The 27,032-nt window shown below is 39.3% G+C and overlaps 1 protein-coding gene across 1 annotated transcript in view; it reads right to left on the bottom strand.

The window, feature by feature from the left end:
* Positions 1-27,032, bottom strand: part of LOC117518638 (unconventional myosin-IXb) — a 195,017-nt gene that overhangs the window by 35,982 nt on the left and 132,003 nt on the right. The window contains 18 exon segments of the mRNA XM_034179841.1: positions 801-923; positions 1,082-1,192; positions 1,359-1,439; positions 1,539-1,661; positions 1,802-1,841; positions 2,669-2,782; positions 5,736-5,828; positions 6,370-6,445; positions 13,086-13,281; positions 13,452-13,593; positions 13,742-13,863; positions 16,242-16,376; positions 16,577-16,693; positions 17,016-17,105; positions 17,201-17,330; positions 17,970-18,070; positions 21,535-21,634; positions 26,612-26,674. Of these exon segments, the coding sequence (XP_034035732.1) occupies positions 801-923; positions 1,082-1,192; positions 1,359-1,439; positions 1,539-1,661; positions 1,802-1,841; positions 2,669-2,782; positions 5,736-5,828; positions 6,370-6,445; positions 13,086-13,281; positions 13,452-13,593; positions 13,742-13,863; positions 16,242-16,376; positions 16,577-16,693; positions 17,016-17,105; positions 17,201-17,330; positions 17,970-18,070; positions 21,535-21,634; positions 26,612-26,674 (1,957 nt within the window).

Below are 27,032 nucleotides of genomic sequence, written 5' to 3'. Positions count from 1 at the left end.
TGAGGAGAGAACACAACCACATTTGGCTATTACTTATTACACACAGTTCCTAAAAATATTAATTCAGTCATTTTCTGCCCCTTATCATGTCTGGGTCGGGGTGGCAGTGGACCAAGCATCTCACCTAACCACATTCAAACTTAATTTTTCCCCAAATAACATACGTATTCCATTTTATCAGACACGCGTGTCAAGTGAGTTACAATGTCTACTCGATTTCCAAATAAAATATTTAAAATAATATTTACAAGATATATCTCAGTTTTATTTACTAGAGTATTCCAGATTTTTAGTGAGTTAGCAACTGACATACACCAAGACGAATGCCTCTTTAAACACAATAGAAGATTCCAGAAATTGATGGAATTATTACTGCTTGAATGATTAATTGGTACAATTTAGGGTTAATTAAGGAAACTTTGACGCATATTTAGGAGTTTAACTGAAGAACCACTGCTTCTTGCCCTTATGTGAAGAGAACAATCCAAAGAATTACCATGTATGGAAATTTATGCCCACAGCTGTAACATCATCTTCATGGCAGAGCCATTATTTCACAACAAAAACAAAACATGAAGCAGCTCTTGTACATAGCCAGGTTTTGTGTCATAATGGGCTGAGCAACAACAAATGTGACAAACCTTTTCAGTTAAGTCACTGAGCATTTACACCCCCCACCAAAGGTACTGCTCCTTTGGTGGTGGCCAAGTGTAGAAGCAACTACTGTTCATCTTCAGAAAGAAACAGAAAAGAGATGCAGTCAAGAAGAGGGATAGGGCTAATGAGTTAGTGTGTTGTACCTTGGTTTTTCCAATCTGGTATGTGGTAGGATCCAAGCCCATTTTCTTAAGGAGCGCTGAGATTTCCTCTTTAGAGGCGGTGGCATTTTTTGGCAGCAAAACCCTGAACTGCTCTATGAATTCCTGCAGAAAAAAAGGACATTCAAACTTAGCTTAATGAAACAGACTGCTGTGAAAAGTCTAAATCTGGGCTTGGTAGGTGCAATACAGATGTGGCATCAGTATATTAATGTCTGATCATCACACAGATTTTTAGCCTAAATAATCAAACACTGCAGTACCTGGAATGTGTACTTTGCTCCATAACCTGACCTCCTGATGCGAACAGTTTCCAGCATTCCGGTGTATCTCAGCTGCTGAACCACCAAGGCTTCATTCAGATGCATTTCCTTCTGCTCAGGTTAGAAAAATATTTTGTTACATTTTCAAATCTATATATCCATGGATGTATAGATTATCGATAAATATCTCATATATCTCAACATTATTATTTAAAAAAAAAACAATGTACACTGACATGAAAAGAGCAAAGTCTCAATAAGGGAGTCACGCTCTTACCTTTTCAGCATTGGAACGAATACAACGAATAAAAAATGGCTCTGCTCTGTTCAAAGTCTCCAAGAGTTTGGTCAGAGAAGTCTGAAGAAAACACAAAGGGGAAGCGGGCTCAACGAATGCTACTGGAAGGATTATTGATGTATATCATATATTCAGTTGGCCTCAGTTCATTCGTATTACCTGGAACTGGGCACTAATACTGGGAGGCTTCTTCTTGTTGTGTAGGTGGAGTAGAGACTTGGTTGTGCGATCGTGCAGTGTCAGGCTCACAATGTGTTTCAGTGACTGAGAATCGAGCAAATTCTGCACAGTAAAGGAAATGAATCACTTATGGCATACTTAGACAGCGCTTTATCCATTCATGGTTTGTACAGATTTACACTGACTTTGGATTTCTCTCCACCTGCCCTAAACCAGGGTCTAATGTGTTTACTCAGGTTTACCTTTGGGATGACCTGTTTCTGTCTGGTGTTCTTGTTTTTCCTATGAAAAAGGTGTTGGGGGTAAGAAAACAAAGGAGACTTACATTAATTACACATTAAAGACCTGAGGCAGGTGAATGGGATGAACAGTAAGGAGTGCAAATCCAAGTTAGTGCAGATGGAGAGACGTCTTCATGCGCCAGCAGTCTATAATAAAAAATGAAAGGATGCAACTGCGAGAAGATTGCTGGGCAGATGCACAGCGTGAATAAGTGGAATGAGGACAATGAAGCATTTTGCTGAAACATTCAGCACAGCCGACCCCATACAAACACTAAAAATTTTTTCCATGTTCACTTGGAGGAAAAAAAAAAAGGTGCACATAATTTATAGTCATGTTCTCTCTCCCTCTCTAAAAAAAAACAAAACAAGACACAACAGACTGCAGTAAATGGAAATATTCTTCTAGGCAGCTGGAACACATTTTCACAAGATGCTCCAAAAGGCCTCATGACAGCACATTCGAGTAAGTACACATTATTCATGCAGCAGTTAATGAAAGTATTAAAATGTAATAAATCTAGATAGCATCTACAAAGTTAGCTGATAATGGAATGTCTAATGACAAAGTAGGTGTTTGCTTTATGCTTTCAATTAAACTGGAATAACTTTAGTGTTCAGCAGCTAATGACGTAGAAATCCTTCTACTGGGATAGTTTTTAAAAACAAATGGTAACATTAAACTGGTTTTGTCATCAAAAGTGAGTTGAGGTTAACTCCATTTTGTGGAAAAAAGGATTTAACAGGAACGTGTTCAGCCTGAGCTACTTTTTATTAGTGTGGGTAGATCTGGAGAAACGGCGAAGCCAGGTCTGTCTGCAGACTCACTGGAGGACGTGCCGAGGAAAGCGGAGGCGACCCCAGGACTGCAGTAACTTCCGAGGGTCCTCACCATCCAGCTGCAAGTTCTTAATGGAACTGATGATCTGTGCGTGCATGTCTCTTTTTACAGAACACACAGGCAGTACAAAGAAGACAAGAAGATGGGAGTACAGGGAGCCAGGAGAAAAGAGGAGGGAGGGGAGGTGTGAGAAAATGTGGGGAGAAAGAAGACAGAGACAGAAGAAAACACACCACCACAATTACCCAAGACAGGAAGACACACTGCAGGATAGTTGGGGGTCTGACATTAGGAGGAACTTGCATTTTAAGTCCAAACTTCTAAACTGCTCCAAATAACTCAAAAATGTTCCATCAACTTTCATATTTACATAGAGGACACACCAGACCACCCATCCATGCTGCCATATGCTGTCCAAGACATGGAGATAAACAAAGGGACTGGCGCACAGTTGGGTTGTATTCACCCATAATCCTTGCCACTGTGGTAGTTAACATGCAGAGGTGAGCTGAAGGTCAGCGTGTTTGACCATCTGGTTCCATGCTGGGGTTGTTACTGGCTGAGTGACTGCATGTGTTACTTGTGAGGGTGGTGGATTTACTGCCATTTTTTAGGACTGGTGTTACACTGGACATTGGGTCTGGTGGGGTTAAGATGGAGACTGGTAACTCCAAGATAGTCCATGCAACACTCTTCTGTACTTACCAAAAACTGAGCGTGAACACATAGGAAGTCAGGGAGTAAAGGAATGGGCAATGCTGAACACAACCACACTCAAACCAATCTCTACACCTTGTGTAGATCTGGAAGGTACTGGGTGATTTAATCCTAATTTACAAATACACCCAACCCAGTATCTTCAGATCCAAACCCAGGACATAGAGAGATATGGTTGACAATAATTCAAACATATTGTGCATGGTTTGATTCCATTCTGAGAAAGCTCATTGGAACTAATGTGAACAAAACGCCTGTAAATGTTCACAAATACTCAGGTCCATACGTATTTGGATAATGACAACTTTGTAATTTTGCCTCTGTTCTCCAACTCAGTGGAGTTTAAAGAAAAGGAAAAGTTAACATAATTGTATGACTGGGTTGGTAGATTATGATATTGAGGGCGCATTTTAAAAGTTGTAGGCATGTGTGATCATTTATATTAAAAGTATGAGAGTTTTTGTATGGCTGGTCTAAAGCCACCAGCAGGCAGCCATGCCGTCTGCTATAACAGCGATGTGTGATGTCACATGGGCACAGAGGTTCAAAACTCCGCCAGCGTCGCCCTTCAGTATAGAAGGGGCAAAGATGTTAGAGGTCTCAAACACGTCTCAGAAAGGGCTGAGAGGGTGCAGGCTTTCAGGTGATTTCACTGATTAACATCATTTTGAGCAGGTGGAATCAGTTTATCAGTAAAATTAGGTTTGGTTAAACTGTCCCAGTTAACTACACCAAGACCTGGAGAAACTGTGTTTCGTTCTGCCTGTAAGGGTCGAGTGACAATAAAGTGAGTCTGAGTCTCTGAGTGTGAAATCACCAGGTGGAGTGAGTGGTTGCAAAGAAAGCCTGCACCCTCTCGGCCCTTTCTGGAACGAGTCTGAGACAACTTATACAGTTAGAAATATTTTTTAACTTTTACTTAAATATGTACCGTAACTGCTGTTTTTCTGATGCACGTCATCCAGCGCACGCATGGCGTCTCAGCTCCACACGCAGAACTGAGTACCGGTAATTTTAACTTTTTTTTTCTTTGTGCATCATGAGATAATGTCATCGTGCAGCCAGGATTGCCTGGTGTCTGTGGTAAATGAGATGTTAAGATGCTGTGACTTTTTCAACTTGTAGCGCAAAGACAGACACGGTGGGGATGGGGGGGCTGTCAGCTCGGCTGACTGATCTAACGGGAGGCGCAACTGTAGCGCAAAGTGCCAGAGGGACTTTTCTTCATCCATGACAAGGATTTAATTGTTTTTAGACGTCGTTTTCTGTGTTGCTGAATCCACTACAACTAACAGGTAAGACTTTATATTTACTGTGTGTGCAAATTTACACTGCATGAGCCAATCAGCCAATTGGACAGCATCAATTGACATATTTTGACTTAGCTTTCTGTGCCCATGCTACGTCACAGCATTCCGCAAGCAATCCGGGGGATGTTTTTTTTTTTGACTGGTTAAAATTGTGTCAATGGCGGCATTTACGAAATCGTCTGATGGATGAATTATGACTTTTGGAGGCAGATATTTCAGTTGTAAGAGCTCTTTATTTTAATTTATACATACCAATCGTTAGTTTATAGCACAGTCTATCTTCCCAGCTGTATTTTATCAGTGAGTTTTCTTTTCCTTTAAATGAAATGATCAAGATGTGATTATAATCTATGTGCATTAACAATAATTATATTTATTTAGTCCAATTACTTATGGGCTATGAACTGTAAATACAAGTGGCTGTAAACACTAAACTGCTAAAGAAAAATCTGTGTTAAGCACCTTGAATTAAAAGCTGAAAGTCTATACGACAATAAAGGTTTCTTTTGTTTCAACCCCAATGTTGTGGTGGTGATTAGAAGCAAAATTAGAAAAACTGTGTCACTGTTGAAATACTTTCATACCTGGCTGTAAGTAGGCTGAATACTGATACTTTCAGATCACAACATGTGAACAAAGTTATCTGGGTGGTTAATCAGTATGAGGGAGTACATTTTTATAAACTCTGCTTTATAAACAGAATAATAAATGTGAGGAAGGACAGAATGATAACCAGAGCTTTGTTGTGAGAACAGAAAATGACTGACTACAGTCAGGAAATGACAAGACTGTTTATAAATGTGTTATGAACTTCCTCTTATCAAACACATCATTTGCTATTTTTTATATTTAGAAAACACTGAAAAAGTCTTATTGCATTTCTTTTAAAAAATGACTTTTTCAACACAAAAATAAAGTTTATGAACGCACTCTCAGAATGGGAAGAAAACCAGTATCGATTAACTTCTTTGTCTGTTTGCAGGGCATCATGTCTTCATTCCTTTCTCCTGTCCACTGACTCACTTACTTTTTACTCTCATAGTTAGCAAAGATGTCTTCAAAGGCCTCTAGAGGGCGTTCTTCTGAATGATCAAAGTAGAAATCGAGCATAGATGCTCTTCTGTGGAAGGGAGAGGAGAGAACGGCACACAGTGGGGTCACCAAGAAGTGGAGGAGGAGAGAAACTGGGTGACCAAGATGAGGTGAAGGAGGATTCATCGTTCAGGTCAAACTATGTATCATGTTATTCTGTATGGACTCAGTACAGCACAAAGACCTGGACTTAGCAGTTTTGGAGTACAACACGGCAGTTCAATAATTCCTAATCTCATCCAGTACCAAAGGGTAAATGTGGAGAACCACAGTTCAACACTTCCTTCGACAGTAGCATCAAACAGAATCCTGTGCAGTGGTGGACATGCTGCAACTACAGGAAGGCTGAATCTTACTAATTATAGTATTGAAATGAGAAGGTTTGTGAGTCATGACAGTGTCAGGTTACAGTATTATTATCCAGAGGGAGCATGAACAACTCTCTGGCTCCATGCCCACAGGCACTGTGGCAAGCACAGGTTCCTCCAGAGGATAGACCTGACAGTTCAAGAACAGTCAAAACACAACAAAGTGAAAGGATTGGACATTTCCATTATGTGTGAACTTACTTGTACATTCTTTCTATTGGGGCATTGGATCGCTGAAGCTCTCCTAAAGGAGTTCTAGAGACTGGACGGACAACGCCTAAAAGAGACAAGGTTAATATTAAAAACTCTGACATAGTTGGACATATTTAACAACGATGAAAAAGGCATTAATCGGAGAGGTGATGGTCTAGTAGTTAAGCGTTGGGCTTCAGACCAGAGGATCCTCGGTTCAAATCCCAACCTGAATGGAAAATCACTAAGGGTCCTTGGGCAAGGTCCTCAATCCCCAAGTTGCTCCCGGTGAGAGCGCCTTGCATGGCAGCACCCTGACAGTGTGTGAGTGTGTCTGTGTGAATGGGTGAATATGAGGCATAATTGTAAAACACTTTGAGCATCTAATGCAGATGGAAAAGCGCTATATAAATGCAGTCAATTTCCATTAATTCTAAATAGGTAAAGGAAAGATCAGTTAGAGTTGCATGATTGCAAATATCTTAAATTTTGTCTTGACTATATTTTGTTATTCTGCAACAACAATGAAGAAGTACTGCATCCTGGATCCCTTTCTGTCAAGCTTTTGTAAAGCTGGGACAATGTGTGTAAAATTTACATTTTACACAAAGTCCCAACTTCACTGGAACTGGGGTTGTAGTACGTGACACCGTCCATTGACTTTGTGTATTTAAGACTTGAGACTTTGACAAATCACAGCGTAGCAATACAAAGGCAATAGTGGTGTCATTGGCGGCAGAAAAAGCCTTTGATAGAGTCAGTTGGAGTTTTCTTATTAGAGTCCTTCATAAATTTGGCTTTGGAGAATCATTATTCATTGGATCACAACTCTATATAACTCACCAAAGGCCACAGTCACAACTCATGAGATTACCTCTCAAAGTTTCACTTTCAAAGAGGGACTAGACAAGGCTGCCCACTCTCACCACTATTACCGTATTTTCCGGACTATAAGCCGCTACTTTTTCCCCACACTTTGAATGAGGTGCAGCTTTTCTGTAAATTTTTCTTCACCCGCCAGGGGGCGCTTTACCAGAAAGTGAAAAAAAAACAAGAGGTGGGAAGTCAAAGTTGGAAATCAAAGAAGAAAGTGCTAATTTTCATTTAGCACATGAAAGCAGCAGGCACGACGGAGAATTTTTTTCAAACCCATACCCCCTCATCATGGACACCACACGAAGAAGTTCATATGATGCCGCATTTAAGTTGAAGGCTCACCTTCAAATTTAAGTTGCTCACCTGTCCAGTGTTTTTGGTCAAAAGTCACTGAAAAATTGTCCTCCATCTCAGGATATGGAATTCCCTTATCTCCTAATTTATGTTTACTTGGAGACACTACAATTATTGAACTGCCAACTAAACAATCTAAAACTATACTTGTAGCACTGACTATTGCCAAAAATTTTTTTTGCTGAACTGGAAAAACAAACAATCAACATTAACCACTGGTCAAACCTCCTTATCGAATATGTATCAATGGAAAAAAAATAGCTGCTTCATTAAAAAACCAATTACCACAATTTAATGAAACATGGTCCTTATTTATCAATTCATTAAATTTGAATTTGGAGGTCTAATAATTAATAATTATTTAATTAATTTAATTATTAATAATTAATTAATAATAAAAATTATTTTCTTTTCTTTTTGCCTGTTAGGGAATGCCACTCTTGCACCTGTACTGTATTAATATTAGATTATGATTTGTTCCTATTATTGTTGACCTACTAACTTTTCTCTCTTGTGCCGCAGATCCAGGTAGCAGTTCTTTGGGGTACTGTTGTTGTCAGAGACTGATACTGTGTGTGTTTTTTTTCTCTTGAAAATGATTGAATTGGTGGAGGAGAGAGATTGTGTCTTTTAGAGTGGTTGGCCCCTCGGGTGTGGCGGGGCTGTGGGGCCCGGGCGTGCGGGATGGTCTGGTGTCCGGGTGTGGGGTCCTGGACTTGCTGGGGGATTTAGGATTGGGGGTAGGACTTCGGGGGTCCGCTTTCCGGTGCTGCCTGTTGGCTCCGCAGGCTTCTGGGGTGGGTCAAGTGCTAGCCAGGGCTCCCTTCGGCTCCTCCCTTGCGGAGTGTGGGTGCGCCTCTGTGCCGGGGGGGGGGGGGGGGGGGCGCTGGGCGGCCTGCCGGTGGGGGCCCCGGTGCCGCGCCGGGGGGCTTCTGGTTCTACTGGCGGTGGGGGTGTTGGTGGCGGGTGGGGGAATTGGGCGGCCAATGTTCCTTTTCAGTTGGGTCTGTCTGCTCTGCTGTTGGTGTGCTGGGGTCCGGTACCTGGGCGGGGGTGGTGCCTCTCCCCGGGGCTTGGGTGTATGTGGCCCCGCGTGCCCTGGCCTCTCCCTCAAGGTTTGTGGGGCCCGCCTGTCTCCCCGCCCTTGTATGGCTCAGTGGTCCTTGCCCCCTGTCTCCTCGGTGTCTCACTTCACAGTTATTGCCTTCACCACTTGTCATTCGTTCTTGTCTGTCTTAGTCTTTTGTTGGTCGGCCCTTCCTGATAGAAGCTGTCTGTTGGCTTTGAATAGGATGTTGAAGGCTGATCGGGAAGGGCGGATGGGGGTCACACACACACACACACACACACACACACACACACACACACACACACACACACACACACACACACACACACACACACACACACACACACACACACACACACACACACACACCACGTTCACTCATGCACTACATACCTTCTGTCTTGCAAGAATAAATTGCATATACAATCCCTGGCAAAAATTATGGAATCACCGGCCTCGGAGGATGTTCATTCAGTTGTTTAATTTTGTAGAAAAAAAGCAGATCACAGACATGACACAAAACTAAAGTCATTTCAAATGGCAACTTTCTGGCTTTAAGAAACACTATAAGAAAATCAGGAAAAAAAAAAAAAAACTGTGGCAGTCAGTGACGGTTACTTTTTAGACCAAGCAGAGAGAAAAAAATATGGAATCAGTCAATTCTGAGCAAAAATTATGGAATCATGAAAAACAAAAGAACGCTCCAACACATTAGTATTTTGTTGCACCACCTCTGGCTTTTATAACAGCTTGCAGTCTGAGGCATGGACTTAATGAGTGACAAACAGTACTCTTCATCAATCTGGCTCCAACTTTCTCTGATTGCTGTTGCCAGATCAGCTTTGCAGGTTGGAGCCTTGTCATGGACCATTTTCTTCAACTTCCACCAAAGATTTTCAATTGGATTAAGATCCGGACTATTTGCAGGCCATGACATTGACCCTATGTGTCTTTTTGCAAGGAATGTTTTCACAGTTTTTGCTCTATGGCAAGATGCATTATCATCTTGAAAAATGATATAATCATCCCCAAACATCCTTTCAATTGATGGGATAAGGGAAGTGTCCAAAATATCAATGTAAACTTGTGCATTTGACAGCCATCTCCCCAGTGCCTTTACCTGACATGCAGCCCCATATCATCAATGACTGGAAATTTAGATGTTCTCTTCAGGCAGTCATCTTTATAAATCTCATTGGAACGGCACCAAACAAAAGTTCCAGCATCATCACCTTGCCCAATGCAGATTCGAGATTCATCACTGAATAGGACTTTCATCCAGTCATCCACAGTCCACGATTGCTTTTCCTTAGCCCATTGTAACCTTGTTTTTTCTGTTTAGGTGTTAATGATGGCTTTCGTTTAGCTTTTCTGTATGTAAATCCCATTTCCTTTAGGTGGTTTCTTACAGTTCAGTCACAGACGTTGACTCCAGTTTCCTCCCATTCGTTCCTCATTTGTTTTGTTGTGCATTTTTGATTTTTGAGACATATTGCTTTAAGTTTTCTGTCTTGATGCTTTGATGTCTTCCTTGGTCTACCAGTATGTTTGCCTTTAACAACCTTCCTATGTTGTTTGCATTTGGTCCAGAGTTTAGACACAGCTGACTGTGAACAACCAACATCTTTTGCAACATTGCGTGATGATTTACCCTCTTAAGAGTTTGATAATCCTCTCCTTTGTTTCAATTGACATCTCTCGTGTTGGAGCCATGATTCATGTCAGTCCACTTGGTGCAACAGCTTTCCAAGGTGTGATCACTCCTTTTTAGATGCAAACTAACAAGCAGATCAGATTTGATGCAGGTGTTAGTTTTGGAGATGAAAATTTACAGGGTGATTCCATAATTTATTCCTCAGAATTGAGTGAGTCCATATTTTTTTTCCCTCTGCTTGGTCTAAAAAAGTAACCGTTACTGACTGCCACAATTTATTTTCTTGATTTCTTATAGTGTTTCTTAAAGCCAGAAAGTTGCCATTTGAAATGACTAGTTTTGTGTCATGTCTGTGATCTGCTTTTTTTCTACAAAATTAAACAACTGAATGAACATCCTCCGAGGCCGGTGATTCCATAATTTTTGCCAGGGGTTGTATGTGTATTAATGCTCATAAATGGTTCTGCCAGTGTGGCACTTACCATTACTATATATGCAGACGGGGGGGGGGACTTAAGCCTTTGTGTAGTTCCTCAGTCCAGCGAAAAATCATCTCAGAAATTTGTCCAGCATTTCATCCTAACAGCACTTCATGCCTCCAAACGTCTTACAGCAGAGTGGATTTGTTTTTTTGTGTATGTGTGTGTGTTCGAAGAATTAGCACCATCAATTAGATGTCACGTGACATACAAACCACCAATCAAATGACAAGGATCCACTCAGCCGTTATTTAAATATATATAGCCAGCTCTGCCAGTTTTGGCATATACCATTACAAACCATACCATATACATTACTTTTACCTTGCAAAAGTATTCAGGCCCTTGGTATTTCACACAATTTAATTTGTTTATGGCATTTCAAATACAAAAAGTAAATCAGGCTTCTCAATATAAAAATTTCTAAAATTATCTTCCTTAGACTCAAACTGAAAGTAAAGCTCCATAACCTCATATAAATGAATTAAAAATATAAAAGCCAAGATGATGGGTTACATAAGTAATGGGCCCCTTTGGTATAATACTTGTAAATAATCAATTTAATTGCCAGTTTTCTTCAGACAAGTCAGGGGATGGATACATGAGCATTTCAGCTTCATGATGAAGTGGTACAGAGGAGGATTTTCTTTCACCAAAACATTAAATCTAGGCTTGCATCTCAGATATACATTCTGGCAAATTGTAGCTGAACTTTCAGGTCTTCTTTTTAATAAAACCCTCCTCTGTACCACTTCATCATGAAGATTTATAATTGGGGATACAAAATGCAAAATGTGCATATGCTCAATTTCTCCAATCACAGCCAGAGAAGCCTAAAACTTCTTATGGGTTGTCTGGGTGTCTTGGTGGCTTTCCTCACTCTTCTCCTCCTTGCACAGTCACTCAGTTTTTGAGAACTGTCTACTCCACACAGATTTACCATAGAGTGCCATACTGTTTGTATTTCTTCATAACTGACGCAAATAAAGTTCAAAACATATTCAGTGACTTGGAAATGTACATGTATCCATCCCCTGACTTGTCTGAAGAAAACTGGCAATTTAATTGATTATTTACAAGTACTAAATCAAAAGGGCCCATTACTTATGCAACCCGTCATCTTGGCTTTTATATTTTAATGAATTTAAATCAAGTTGTAGAGATTTACTTTCAGTTTGAGTCTAAGGAAGATAATTTTAGAAATTTTTATATTGAAAAGCCTGATTTACTTTTTGTATTTGAAATGCCATAAACAAATTAAAATGCACAGAATGCCAAGGGGCTGGATACTTTTGCAAGCCACTGTATATATGCAGACAGGCAGAAAAAAAAGTTCTGAGAAAATACATTTCCAGCTGGGGTACAGACGTACAACATTCACTCTAATTCAAATTCAAATTCCTAGAAAAAATGTACCTGTTATTTGATAGATTATACTTTAACACTTGCAAAATATGTATTAATCAACTTTTCCCCATGGATTTATTTTCAGATTGTGTGAGAGCATCTTTTAGCAACACAAGCTGCATTTTGTGTATGATCCTGGGGTTCTGTCATTTATTGCACACACACAACACTGCCTCACACCTGGCAAAACAAATTGTAGCACAGCTTCGGAATTCAGTATGCCAACCTATAGTCCGTTCTAGTCAATTTATCAGCTATGTGAGAGATATCTTATGAGTATGAGAAGGGTCTGCCATTGGAAGGTCCTCTGCAGTGTATGCATGGTCTGTGGTGTCCAAGCAGGATGGGTCAAATCAACTCGACTTGTTTAACTCTTTTGAAGAAAAGCTTCCTCAGTTCTGTCTGAGGTGTGAAGCGAAACGGCTTTTTGATGGTAATCCCCCCCACACACACACACAAGATTTTTGCCGCTAATTAATGATTTCATAATCTCAAAAATATTGGGTTTATCCTTGTAAATTTACCACTTTAATCTCAGTTAATTTACTAATATGGCCCAAATGTGCCATCATTGAAACACAACAATCCAAACACATTGTAAAAAGCTTCTAGAGATGAATGCTTATTCAGGATTATATACGTTTATGTCATTCAGTAAATTTTCTAAAAATACTGCCTGTGAAAAAATGCCTTCCACAGAAGCAAATATCGAAATTTTCATTGAGCCAAGTAATACTAGTAGTAATCAGTCAACCTGCCCTATTGTCAAAAGTTGCAAATTTATTTCCTATTCTCGCTCATCAGCTGACTGAAATTGTTAGGATTAGGGTTCTGAAATCTCTGAATTCATGTGCTCCTTATGTACAACATCCCACCGATAACATACCTGAAGTCTTTGCAGCCCAGGAGCGACCAGCTTCACCAAAAGCAGTGATGCCTCTGATCGTGGCACGCAAGATGCCCCAGCGGAACATGGCCACTGGATCCATACCGATAAGTTGCCGCACATAAGCACGGTCACTGCTCCGTAACAATGCTACAATGTCTGGACGCATGTGATCTGTGTTCTTCTCTCGAAAATCCTGTTGAAGTTAAAGATGGCAAGAATATGACAAATGGTACCACAAACATACAAACAAAATAACCAGGTTAAAATAATGACACACAATTTAAATCTTTGTTTTTCTTTTAAAATTTTATATAATCAGCTATTCTCATGTTAGCAAATGTCTTTTGCTTATATCCTGGTTACCTTAATTTGATATTTGACCTTCCCAGCAAAGTGTTGGATGACAAATGCAGGCTCCATGACTGGTGTGGGCACAAAATATTTATTCCCCTGATGTTGCTGTTTGAATTTGGCTAGTAATGTCTTATCTGTGGCACGTGGAAAGCTGCAGCACAGGCACAGATAATGGGAGAAATGGATGATGGGCAAAAAGATGTGGGAAGAAGGAAGAGGTGTCAAGGATTAGTGACTTTAAATAAAATCCAATCAAAACATACAATATCACTGCCATAAAATCATTACAAGAGACTTACTTGCTCTCCTCATCCAGCAGGTAGAACAGGCCAGTGGGCTTCTTGCTGATGAGATGGATACAACCCACATTGTCTGTATAATCGATGTTGTGCCAGGTGATGCCCTCTGCCTGATATTCTTCCTGGTGGTTATACAGAATAACTTTGTGACCAGCATCTTCAATGACATCAGTCAAACCAGCAAAATTCAGCCAAGACAATGTCACAACTAGAGCATTTTCTGTACATTTTTTGTGGCCATGGACCAGTATGGTCCCGCGTGCACCTCACCCACCCCTCCAACCCTATGAATTTGGTATCATTAGAAAGCTTAGGATGTCTAGAGTACAAAAATAACTGGTAACAGTAAAAATACTGGGCATCACTATGACATATGAGCACTTTTATTAACCTACCCCAGCCAAAAGAAAAATGTCCGATTATGACATCTGATATTTTTTTTGCACAACATAAAAATTTACAAAATCATCATCTTTTAAGTGAATGGGATATATAAGACACCAAATGAAAGCTGTCTTTATATAAAATTGACTACATCTTTAACCCCTTAAGCCCTAGAGCCTATTTCACCAAAATCACATACCCATACATTATGATTTATTTCTCAGCTTGTACAAGCCCAAAAATGCAAAAGTTTGGATCAGCTAAAAGACAGGTCCTAGGGGATGTTGTGGATGCAAAAAAATTGAAAGTAAATAATACTTGGTAGGAGTAAATGAGGATTTTCCCCAAAAAAAATGAATTCCAATTTATGTCTTTATTTGCTTGGCGTTTCAGCTGTGGTTAGTTGATATGTGATTGAAGTGGATACTTTTGTAGAGGAGACTTCACTTGACATTTTGATGTATAATAAGTGTATGAAGGTGTCAGCATTGGTTAGTTATGAGTGTTCAAATGTTCCAAAACAGGGCAAGTCCCCAACTTTGGGGACTCTAGGGTGTAAGAGGTTAATTACGTGCACAGTATTCTTGTTCTGACTAGAGGGTATGCCTTCATACAAACGCACATGTCGAAGGTTGTAAGGGCATACTCTTGACCTACTTCATGTGTGGCCTCTTCTCCTACTCGCAGGCATTCTTTGACAGTTTTGTATTCCGTAATAGGGTGGTTAATGACAGTGTATTAATCCAATGTTGTCATATGTCAGAATGAGGCTGAGTATTTTACCGTTACCAGTGATTTTTGTAATCTAGACGTCCTAAGCTTTCTAATGATACCAAATTTATAGGGTTTGTGTTTGTGTGTGCACGCACGTGCATGTGGGGGGTGCATGCAAGACCATGCTGGCCCATGGGCTATTTCTTTTTTAAAGTTGTTTGGCTGGTAGTAACTTATGTAAAAAAAAAAAATGTACTGCATTATTATCTATGACCACAAGATGGCATCATTTACATGTGTGACAACAGAAAACTGCTCCTGCATAATAATATGAATTAAGTTTTCAGTTTTTGCACTTTGTGGGACAGCTGCAACTGAGGAAGACTGCTGGGCTAAGGTAAGCCCAGATATATTATAATAATATAGTAGTTTTCAAAATGTATAGTTATTTTAAAAACACTTATTTAGTGAGGTAAACATGCACACATTTAGCTCTGCATTGATGTCTGCTCAATGGTAAGACGCAGTTTGCTCTCAGGTTCTTCTTGCTTCTGCTTGCTAATGTGGATGTTTATTTTACAATAAATAATGCATGATGAATTCATTTTGCTTCTTGTTACGGGAACTGGTAGCATCTTGTTTAAAAAAATGAGACTTATTATAGACCAATGCAATATTGTCTTTCCCTCTTCACAATGCATTTTTGGACAAATTCCAAAGTCTGATGAAATGTAATCCTGAAAATACGATGTATTTCCTACATTAAGTTTGACTAAAATACATAACTTCCAGAGACAGGAATCAGTTTGAAGATACAGTTTAACATTCATAGGTGTGTAGTGGCAGTCACTGCTTGTTTATAACTCTGGATGTTTTCTGCTTCTCTGACAATAAGTGTTGGAAAGTGCTCCAGCTGTTGAGTCTTCAGATGGATAAGGAGATAAAGAGTCTGCTGTCACACTTAGTGTGCCCGATAACAATGTTGTCAACAACCACGAATCAGAAAAATTTGGGATGATATGGATATAGCAAAAGAGATCCTTTCACTTTGTCACCTTATAGACAATATGGACAATATTATTGACAATATGCTCATTTCAACAAGGTTGTTTCATTTTTAATATACACCCATTCATGCATTTAAGGGCTGCAATGTCAATGTAATTTAAGTCAAAGTAAATAAAAGGATCACAACCTTTTTTTAAGCACTTTCCATATTGCCAAAACTTTTTCTGATTTGGGGTTGTAACTTTGGTTGTCTTTAGAGATTAGAAAGTATATGTACATCTGTGTGTGTGTGTGTGTGAGATCACTAATCAAGGAAAACAACACAGTCATGTCTCACGTAAATGAAAGTGTTATGTTGAATGATTTAAGAAGAGGGAAAAACCTCAATACGTACCTGCTCCAGCTTGAAGATGTGATTATTGAAGTAATACTGCAGCTGCTCATTTGCATAGTTGATACAAAACTGCTCAAAGCTGTTGTTCTGAAAGTCCTCAAAGCCAAAAATGTCCAACACACCGATGGACAAACACTACAAAATAATAAAAGCCAAAGAACAGAATACTTACAGATTTTAAAACATTCAACCTTCTGTTAAGTGTCATTGTGGTTGATTAAACTCACACAAGCTCTAAAACATTTCACAAAGCTGTGTTCAGAGCATAAATGCATAACATTTTCTCTCATTTTTATATATGTGTCCGAATGCGTTTCTGAGGTTGTGTGTCTCACCGGGACAGACTCTTCCATGTCTTTCTTGTTGAGCAGTGCATGATTGATACGTAGAACAATCCAATCAAACAAAGCACTATACAGAGATTTAGCCATGGAATCTCTGGCTGTGATAGCCTGGTGATGGAAAGGAAGAGAGAGAGAGAGAGAGACTGAAACATTTGTAGAATGATGCATATTATCCCAAAACATTATGTTTCACAGTATACTTATATATATGATATGATAAGACAAAGGAATACGTACTTATGTGTATAAATGCACAACATATGAACACAATATTATGAAAGAAAGAGATGACAGTATGACATCAGTAAAGAGGAAGAAACAATAAGTCATAAGGAAAAGAAGCAAACAGACAAGGCCACTAATTAGTGTGCAGGGTGAGAGTATAAGAGTAATGGCATATTGCAGAGATGGCTCAGCTACTGCTGACTACCTGAGAGTGGCTGTAGGGGAGGATCAGCTTATCATTGACAGTCACCGTTTTCCTCTTTGTCAGAGCCTCAATCAGCAATTCCTCTTTAACCTATAAAAGGGAGATGCACAGAGATTAATGCTGACTGTTACACACAAGAAGAAGCACAGCCATGTTTGCAGAAATAGGCAGACAGATATTATTACCTTCAACAGTTCAGACAGGTTAGCCAGGACCTCGGGTGGTCCCACATCCAAACCCTCGTCTCTTTCTGTGAACTTTTTCTGGTAGGTTACGTTTCCCAGATAGAGTATGGCTGACAGCACAGAAAAAATCCTGCAACACAGCCAGAAAAATGGCATAAACTAAAAGCCACAGCAATGACAGTTATATGATAGATGAACTACAGTACATTGCTCAGAATCTTCTAAACACTTGACAATCCTTTCATCTTAACATTCAATAAACAGCAAACTGATTTGAAGCACTGTACAAGTTGAACCTACAAAATAACAGACTGCATTATTGGAAGAGTTGTGGTTTAACTGTTCCCTGCTCTATGAAGTCAGTGTAAATGAAGTGTAAATTTGCAAGTATATTATGCATGAGTGGAAACAGTTCAAGTCAGACTATAGTTGACATTTACTTTCTACACATTTTCATAAACATTCAAGTGTCAGATGGTAATAAAAAAAAGAAAAAAAATTGTTGCTGCAATTATATTTCTACTTGTTCTCTAATGTTCCTTTTTAACTGGCAAAAACCTGAACAGTTTTGCCTCACAATAATTATTCAAAGTGCACAATCTACAAAGGAAACATCACAACTACAAGCAACAGACACGCACAATCTGTGACTGCAAGACTGCAAATACACGCTGCTCATAAAGTTGGAAAACACTGCTATAATCTTTCCTGCCCAGTAAACTTTTAGTGTGTGTATATATATACACACACACACACTTGGTTTACTCACTGTTTCTTGGTAGCGGAAAGAAAGCCAACCATCTCCATTGCCTGCTGTAACCTCTCAAAGTCATGACGCAGATCTTCCTCGTCCTCAATCTTAAAGTTTTGCTATAAAGAAGGTTACAAAGCGACAGGGTTTAAGAGCAAGTATGTGTGAAGCGCAAGGAATAAAAATGGATATATGGGTGGAAAAACAGATGGATAAAGACAGATGAAGAAAAACACAAGTAAAAATGAATGCGAGAAAGCAAAGACTGCATGATTTCCATGCAGCACATTTTCAGACGTGGTCAGATGTTTATGTAGACATTGTGGACATGAACGTCATAGCAATACTGGGTTTTCAGTGAGCCTTTGAGCTCTGCTTTTTCAGGTGCAGAATGATTGTGCATCATACATACTGAGGGTGGGGTGGGGGTAAGAATTTATTTTAATTTACTTTGAGTTTCCTGAAATTAACACATCATCTAAATTATACATATGAAACACCTTGTATTTGTTGAATTCTGATTGATATTTGACCACTCTTCCTGGCAGAACTGGTTCAACTGGTGCAAATAAATTTGTTGGTTTTCTGGCATGTACCCAAGTTTTAATCACAGTCCAGGTATAATTGACAGGTCTGACATCAAGGCCTTGTGAAGGATGTAGAAAAGGTGCGTTAGCCTGCTTTATCAAGTCCACAGCCAACTTTGATGTGTGTCAAGCTGGAACACCCAACTCTCTCTGAATTTTATTCACCTAGTTAGTGGTTTCAGGTTTTGCTGAGGTAGTTCATTTATTCCTCCAAACACACCTCTGGTCATGGTGGACAAACAACTTAACCTTTGTTCCATCTGACTATAAAGGTTTCCTCCAGAATGTGTTTTTTTGTGTGTGCATGTAGTCAGCAGCTTGTTTCTTGAATTGCAACCTCTGAGTCCTTTGAAATATAAAATTTGTTTGACTACAGACAGTGAGACTCCTTTTTCTCCAGTTTCCACTTACTGGCAGACCTTTACCCAGGACATTTCTGGGTCATTCCTTACCATCCAATCAAATTTCCTCTCAGCTGAGGGATGAAGATGGTTCTTTCACTGCTTGGCAAAGTGACTAAACATTCCAAGAGCTAGTACTTGCTTACAATTGTTTGAACTGATTATTGTGGAATCTGCAGTTGTTTAGAAATGGCTCCAAGAGATATTTCTGATTTGTGTAAATGTCTGATCCTCTTTCTCAGAACTGCACAGAGCTCCTTGGAATTTCTCATTGTACTGTGTTGGTGAAACCAACAAGTGCTGTCAAACAGACCCTTTTCATTTTGGCACAGAGAAGCTACCAGCTGTAGTCAATCAGCACGGTGGTTAGTACTGGTGCCTTACAGCAAGAAGGTCGTGGGATCGATTCCCAGCCTTTCTGTGTGTTTTGCATGTTCTCCCCGTGTCTGCGTGAGTTTCCTCCCACAATCAAAAACATACTTATTTTGGGTCTGCTCCTCTTTCTGCCCCTGCCCAAGGCAGCGTCGACATCTGGACTGTGGCTGCCCACTGCTCCTAGTGGTTGGATTGTGTCTAACTGTAATTAGGATGGGTTAAATGCAGAGGACAAGTTTTGTTGTATGTATGTATGTATGTATGTATGTATGTATGTGCAATGACAATAAAGGCTCTATTCTATTCTATTCTATCATGACCACTACTAGTAAGTTTAGCGAAAGTGGAACGTTAACAGATATTTCAAAAATTTCAGCAACTCTCAATTAACTGGCAAATTCCCCACCCATGTCTGTGTAAAATTCCACACTAGATGACTTCATAAACAAAATCAAAGCTGCTCAAATCTGCTCCTGGAGGGCACTTGCCTGACATGTTTTCATGTCTTCCTGCTCTATCCAACCTGATTATTTAATTTTGGTGTTTTTAGCTCCTTATTGGCTGCATACACCTGACAGAGTTAATTAGTTGTTAGAGGAGCAGGGAGAGGGAAATAAAACATGCAGTGCAGGTGCTCTTCAGGAAAATTCTGCATGCCAAGTTCAAATAAAGTCTCTATGAGCCAAAATATGATATTGTTCTCACTGACCCAGTGACCGAATTAATATACAAATCAGGTTACTTTTACTCTGGTGACTGTCCACCTCAGTCTGACTATGCATGTGCCAAATTGGTTAGTTTGGGTCCAACCAGCTTGTTGATATAGTAGCAAATGTTCAGATAATTTGTTTTGGCTGGCAATGGATGATAATCTAGTAGGTGTATGTCTCCTGTATTTCTGACCCTGAATGAAATTCAGAAAACCCCAAATAAAAAAATAAAACACAAATAATCCATTAATTTGGTACAATTTTGGACAACCATGCCCCAGAAAAAGAACCGCTCAAATAAATTACTGAAAGCCAAATACTTCAAGAACATTCATGTACACAATGAGTGTATGTGAGCTTCTGACCACAACTTCATAGGCAGGAAACAGAGCAGTTGATGTAACAGTATCATAGTCTTCACAGTCATCCACCATAGTGAATCAGTGTTAATTATATAAAGGCTGAGTGGATCCTTGTCATTTGATTGGTGCTTTGTATGGCACATGACATGGATTAATTCATCCCATTTGTGTTGCATTGCATTTAGAGTGCAGCTTGGTTCCATTTAGAGTGCAAATTTGGTTCCATATGTTTGGTACCATTGCACTCTACACACGCGCACCCACACACACACCAAATCCACTGTGCTGCCTGGAGGCTGTTAGCAGGAAGAAAGAAGAAAAGCTGGACTCATTTCTGATGTGATTTTTTTTTTTTTTTTTGCTGCACTGGGGACGTACCGAGCTGGTTGTGTGTGTGCACGCGGGGGACAACGACACGACGATTTGATTGAGCTAACTGACGGTGCCACGCACACACACACGCACACTCCACTCCATCTGGATGCATGAAAATTCAGTAAGGAATATCTTATATATTATATTCCAATTCTAAGGTGGAACTATGCTAGTATACTAACATATATCTAAATATCTAAAAAGGAAGAGTAGAAAAGAGTAGAGTAGAGCCACTTAAGTGCCTGATCTTGAGAACCAGGGATGGTGATGATGCATGAAGACCTGTTCACATGAAACACTGATGTGATTTTTGGCTGGACTGAGGAACTACACAAAGTCCTTTTTTTACAGAAGTCCGAAGTCAGTGCACAGCATCACTGGACTACACGTTACAATATGGACTTTAGCAGCAGTGGAACACCAAAATGTTAGTCCCTTTTCTGTTGTTTATAAATTAATAAAATATCAAATGACAAGGATCTATTTTAGCCATTATATAAAACAAATAATGAATGTTTTTACATTCTTTCAATAGAACAAATATTTAATATTTAATTTCATCTCATGAAATATTCATACCATTTAACTCATACATTCATTATTTGTATAATATCAAATCACATATTAAGAGTTAATTAACAGGTTGGACATTTATTTTGTGGCAATTTGAACAATATGAAAAAGAGAAATCAATTGCAAATTAAGGTAATCACTTCTACTGTTCAAGTGGACAACTTGGAAAAGAACTAAGAGCTGGAGTAGTGCAGCAGTACCTGCTTGAGGTAGAAGTACTCTTCAGGTGGAAGAAGCTTAAACTCCTTCCTCTCTGCTTCTGAGGCACCCAACAGCAGGTAGTAAAATACGTGGTAGTTCCTGGAAAAACAGTATACTTTATTCTCATAGCATGTTTTTCAGAATCAGAATCAGCTTTATTGGCCATGTATTGTCAACAAATAGAAGGAATTTGACTCCAGTTTCACTTGCTTACAGTACTCTCATAAAACTAGACCAGACATAAAGGGGACAAGGATGAAGTAAGGAATAATAATAAATAAAATAACTGCAGACTAAATTCACACATTATATACACTTCAGGTCAGACTTGAAGGTATCCACCACACTACTGATCTGCCTTGGGTCCTGGAACCCAACCACGCAGGCAGACAATTGCTACATCCCCACCTCTCGAGAGTAGCCATCAATTTGCTGCACCCAAATAAAACCTGGACATTCACCTGACTTTTTCATGTTACTGGGGTCTGCAACACTGAAGCACCTACGTGCTGGATAACGCCCAGAAAAATACACCACATAGCCAAAATATTGCAGATGACGTTTCCTCACAAGGCAAGTGATACTCCTCAACTGAGTCCCTCCAAGTAACAGTTCCTTTAACATAAAATCATTTCAGCAGTGTAAAGGAACTCTTAAAACCAAAGACACCTAGTCGTCTTCTTAGTCTCACAATCATACAGTAAGACAGGAAGCACTAATACCCAAAAGACGTGGACCTTCGTTATCCTGTAAAGTTATCTGCATAATCAAACACCCCTGTCCAGCGACCTCATGGTATCTCCCAATCTCAAAGGCGGAGGACCACGATAATAACGTACACACCAAGTTAGTACTGGGTTGGGACAAAACCAAACAAATCAAGACAAACTGCAAATGCTTTAAAACAAATGAATAGGAGCAGCCATGATATTGTGTTGATCTCATCGGTGAATTTCATGCTTGTAATCACCAATAATGTGACTGCAATTTACAGACACAAATTTCCTTTGGGGAAAAAAAACAAACAAAAAACTAAAAACCTAATAGGAAGAAGATCAAGTGTGGTGTGTAAGTTGATATTAGTTTTCCACTCATGCTAGCATTAGACAAGTAGGTAGACAGGCAAAAGAGTAGTGTTGTATAAGCACACTGTAATAATGACTTTCCAACCTTATCACCAAGGAGGGAAAATGACATCATACAGCAGATTCACCCCCAGACTAAAGAGGTCATTGTTGACTTGGTTATTAACAGTGTACTGATAGGCAGCAGCCTGCAGGTTACAAAGAAGAACTTGTCGACAGACAGAGGAAAACTGAGCAATCACTGTCTTCAGCGGAACTGCTCAGTGGAGTCATTGTATCCATGAACCTCATGAGTGCTTGTGTAGTCTGACAACATACATGTGCAAAATAAATTATTTCTGTCTCATAGCTGTAGGCTTATTGTGAAACTAAAGTGTTTTTAAGTCAGGTTTTGAAACTAGTTTAATGTCAAATCAGTATTCATCAGACTTCTCTTTTGACTTATTCATCTGTAACTGACATGAAGCTGGAAACACAGCAGAGAGTTTACAGACTGGCCAAAAAATAAGTGCATTTCTAGCTTATTAATGGTTTGATAATTGACATCAAGGCTACACTAGTTGGAACCCCCCCACATATCAGCATTATTTTCCCCCCTTCATTTTGTTCTAAAATCATCAGTCACCGTCAGCCAGCCATATAAATTGTGTGCGTCTTACAGTACACATGCAGAATTAAGTTAGGAACCACTCAATTCACTGTGGACAAATAATTGTATTTATAAATCATGAATACAAATACAGCATAGGGTGGTGGCTAAGCAGTCAATGTGTTTGTTTCTTATGGGAGGAAGGCTCCCGGTTCAATGCCACCCCTGTCTATTCTTCTTGTAACGTGGGGCTGAGTCAGGCATCTGACATAAAACGTGTGCTAAATCACCATGCAGATCCACCCCAGATCTTCTGTGGTGACCCAGAGTGACAACAAAGGAGAAGCCCTAGGGACTTACTAGAAACATGAATAGAAACAAGCGTTAAGGTGGTTAAGAGCTCCACCTGAGCAAGTGAGGGGCCGTGCCAGTGTTTTGAATTAGTTAAAGGAGCAAACACAAAAGCATAAACTATATATATTTAAATGTATAAACAAAATTGTTTATTTGAAATGTTGGTAACTGGTTAATAACATTTTTTATTACAAACTATAATATTTTATATTTTCAGTGAGTTCACTTCCTGTCTTCCTGTGAATGTCATGCAGGTCTCTGAATGGCAGACAGATTTACCAGTGGCATGTAATTAAAGTAAAATGTGGTGTGGTCTCCCTAGAACCAACCAGAAGAAGTAAATACTGTGCTATGTATTTAGCACAGTATTTACTACTAAAGTTGGTCTCAGACACCCACTTTATCAGTGTCCAATGGACAGAGTAACAGGTAAACAGAAACAATGTTGAAAATAGTTAGCTAGCAGTGCGCCCAGCATAGCCTAGCTCGTTAACTACACCATTAGCAATAATCTATAGAGTAAAATATAGCCTATAACAAGAGACATTTTTATGATGTCTGAAAGATACATACTGCTCTCTCATACAGCCCTGTTATTAAACACTTTTTCCATTTGGCTGTAACCAGTTCCGGAATAATGGAAATCAAAACCGCAAACATTAAAATACCAATTCTGCTCAGAACAAACAGACTGAAGAAAACGAAAATTATGGTTTGAAGTCCCGGTCCATGCACGACACACACTGTTCAGATTATCAAAAAGAAGTACGAACCCTCATTATCCCAAAAATGGAGGCAAATGGAACTGACAAATCAGACAAATTTCTCTCTCCAATATTATTCTTCCTGGCTCAAGAACTCTGAGCCTCAGTGTCCACTAAACCAATACCACAATTCATTTAGCTGCAAGATTATACAAGTAAAATATAAGACTTTTACTTGTAACAAAATTTAACAACAATTTCTCTTAAAAAACAAAAACAAAACAACAACTAATAAGGGTGTAATGGTACATGTATTTGTATTGAACCGTTTCGGTACAGGATGTTCAGTTTGTACAGGGCTGTTCACCAGTGAGTTTGCACTGCATGTGTTTACATTCAGTGTTGCCAAGTTAGCGACCTTCTAGCTAAATCTGGCGACTTTCCAAACCCTCTTGATGACTTATTTTCTCAAAAGCGACCAGCAACAAATGTAGCTACTTTTCCTGGTGATACCGGAGACTTTTCTGATGTTTGGAGACTGAGAGTGAAAGTCAACGAGCGGCAGCGGGTCTCCCCCTCCTCCTCTGCTGCAGCAGCCTGTAAAGCGCTGAGCGGAGGGATATCTACAATCCTCCTCACTCGAACTCACTCAGCCTACTGACCTCGTTTGCTGCGCTGTGATTAAACAGACCCCAGACTTTGAGAAGCTCTGGCCTTGAGAAGTTATTTTATTTTAATAAGTGATGGCCAATTTTAATGACAAAATAAATAAACAAAGCAAGAATCAAGTTTATTTACGGTTCTGCATATTTTTAAGGTGGTTTTACTCAATTTTTTGCCTCTCCCACAATGTTTTTGTTTTCAAAACTTTATTTAAAAAGATATATTAACAAACATTAAGTGAACAGTTAATAGAAAGAGACAGAAAATAACATAAATTGTACAAAAGTAAAGGTATTCTTTAACATTAATTCTCTTTAAAAATTCCGTAGAGTGTGTGACAGTTTTGGACAAGTTAATTTTTCTGGCAAAAAATATGAAGGTTGAATAAAATTGAACAGGGCTTCATGCTGGAACTGTTGTGCTGCTCTTTACTTGTGGAAAGGTTTTGTTAAAAGCTGTTTACTCTGAATTTATTTTTTATAATATTTCATACATTTGTTATTTATTTGAGAACATTTTAACTTATTACCAGACAGCACTTTGCAATTATTTTATTTTCCTGTTTGTATAATGTTACAATAAATTGTTGGTTTAAACAACAAGCAAATTTAGGTTTTGCATTTTGTTCCCATACTGTACCGAAAATGAACCGAACCATGACCTCAGTACCGAGGTATGTACCGAACCGTGATTTTTGTGTATCGTTACACCTCTAACAACTAATGTTTGGGCACAATTATGGACTTTGCAATACATAAACAGCCAGGCAATTTCTGAATAACCATTATGTTCTGTATGAAGGAGAAACAATAGAAAGTTTGCCCATTATTTTCTATATTTTACAATGCTATGTAATAAGTATAAATTGTCAAAAAACAGTTTTAAGATGCCATTTAAGAAATAATTTTAAAATAAAAAATTAATACAGAATAATTTTAAAAAGTGGCCCAGGAAAGGGAAGTTTGGGGTCCCCTTGCTCTCCCCGTGACCCAGTGGTTAAAGACGAGTGAGAGTTTAAAATAAAGACATTTATTGTCATTTTAAGGTCAACTTGCATGAGATTAGACTCTTTCCTGTCACCTCCAAGTGTGGGTGGTAGAAATAAGTGAAATGCTCTTCTAACATGGACAGATAGTGTACCCTACAGCCTTAACCTCTTAAACCCTAGAGTCCCCAAATTTGGGGACTTGCCCTGTTTTGGAACATTCGAACACTCATAACTAACCAATGCTGACACCATCATACACTTATTATACATCAAAATGTCAAGCAAAGTCTCCTCTACAGAAGTGTCCACTTCAGTCACATATCAACTAACCAGAGCTGAAACGCCAAGCAAATAGACATAAATCGGAATTCATTCTTTTGGGAAAAAAAACACAAAAAACAACTCATTTACTCCTACCAAGTATTACTTACTTTCAATTTTTTTGCATCCACAACATCCCCTAGGAGCTGTCTTTTAGCTGATCAAACCTTTGCATTTGTGACCTTGTACAAGCTGAGAAATAAATCATAATGTATGGGTATATGATTTTGGTGAAATAGGCTCTACGGCTTAAGGGATTAAGCAAACGTCATATCCAACAACCCGCCTCAGAGAGGAACCGCCCCCTGCTTGCACAGAGGGCCTTAAGGTCAGTAGGGGTTAGGAGGTTGGACCCAGCCCGCCCCTCCTCACCTCTCGTTCTTTTCTCTCGAGACCAGACGGGACTTCTCCAGAAGATACTTCTCCACCACAGCTCTACAAAAAAATTGGGGAGGGGGAGGTTGAAAAGAAAAAAAAAAAGAGAAGGAAAACAATGACAATGAATCACTTGACATTAAAGGTCACTCTGCAACACACAAGTGTTAGTGTTCCCATCTGTGTACAGAGGTCTGTGTAGGTTTTCAGGTCACATAAGCAAGGTGCGTAATAAATCGAGGAGTGATGGAGGCGGGGGAAGCGTAGACAGATGACTGGAACAATGAAAGAGCGAACAAAGCATTCAGATACAGACAGCCACATGGATGGCAGAGCTCATCACATTCATGCATAGCAATTCATTACCACAGACTTTTTTTTAATGGGACAGAAGCTAGAAAAGTGATTTAAAGGTTAT

The sequence above is a fragment of the Thalassophryne amazonica genome, chromosome 10, assembly GCF_902500255.1.
Source record: "Thalassophryne amazonica chromosome 10, fThaAma1.1, whole genome shotgun sequence".
Classification (NCBI taxonomy): domain Eukaryota; kingdom Metazoa; phylum Chordata; class Actinopteri; order Batrachoidiformes; family Batrachoididae; genus Thalassophryne; species Thalassophryne amazonica.
Note: the sequence above shows the minus strand (reverse complement) of the source record. Positions and strands in the feature narration are given on the sequence as shown.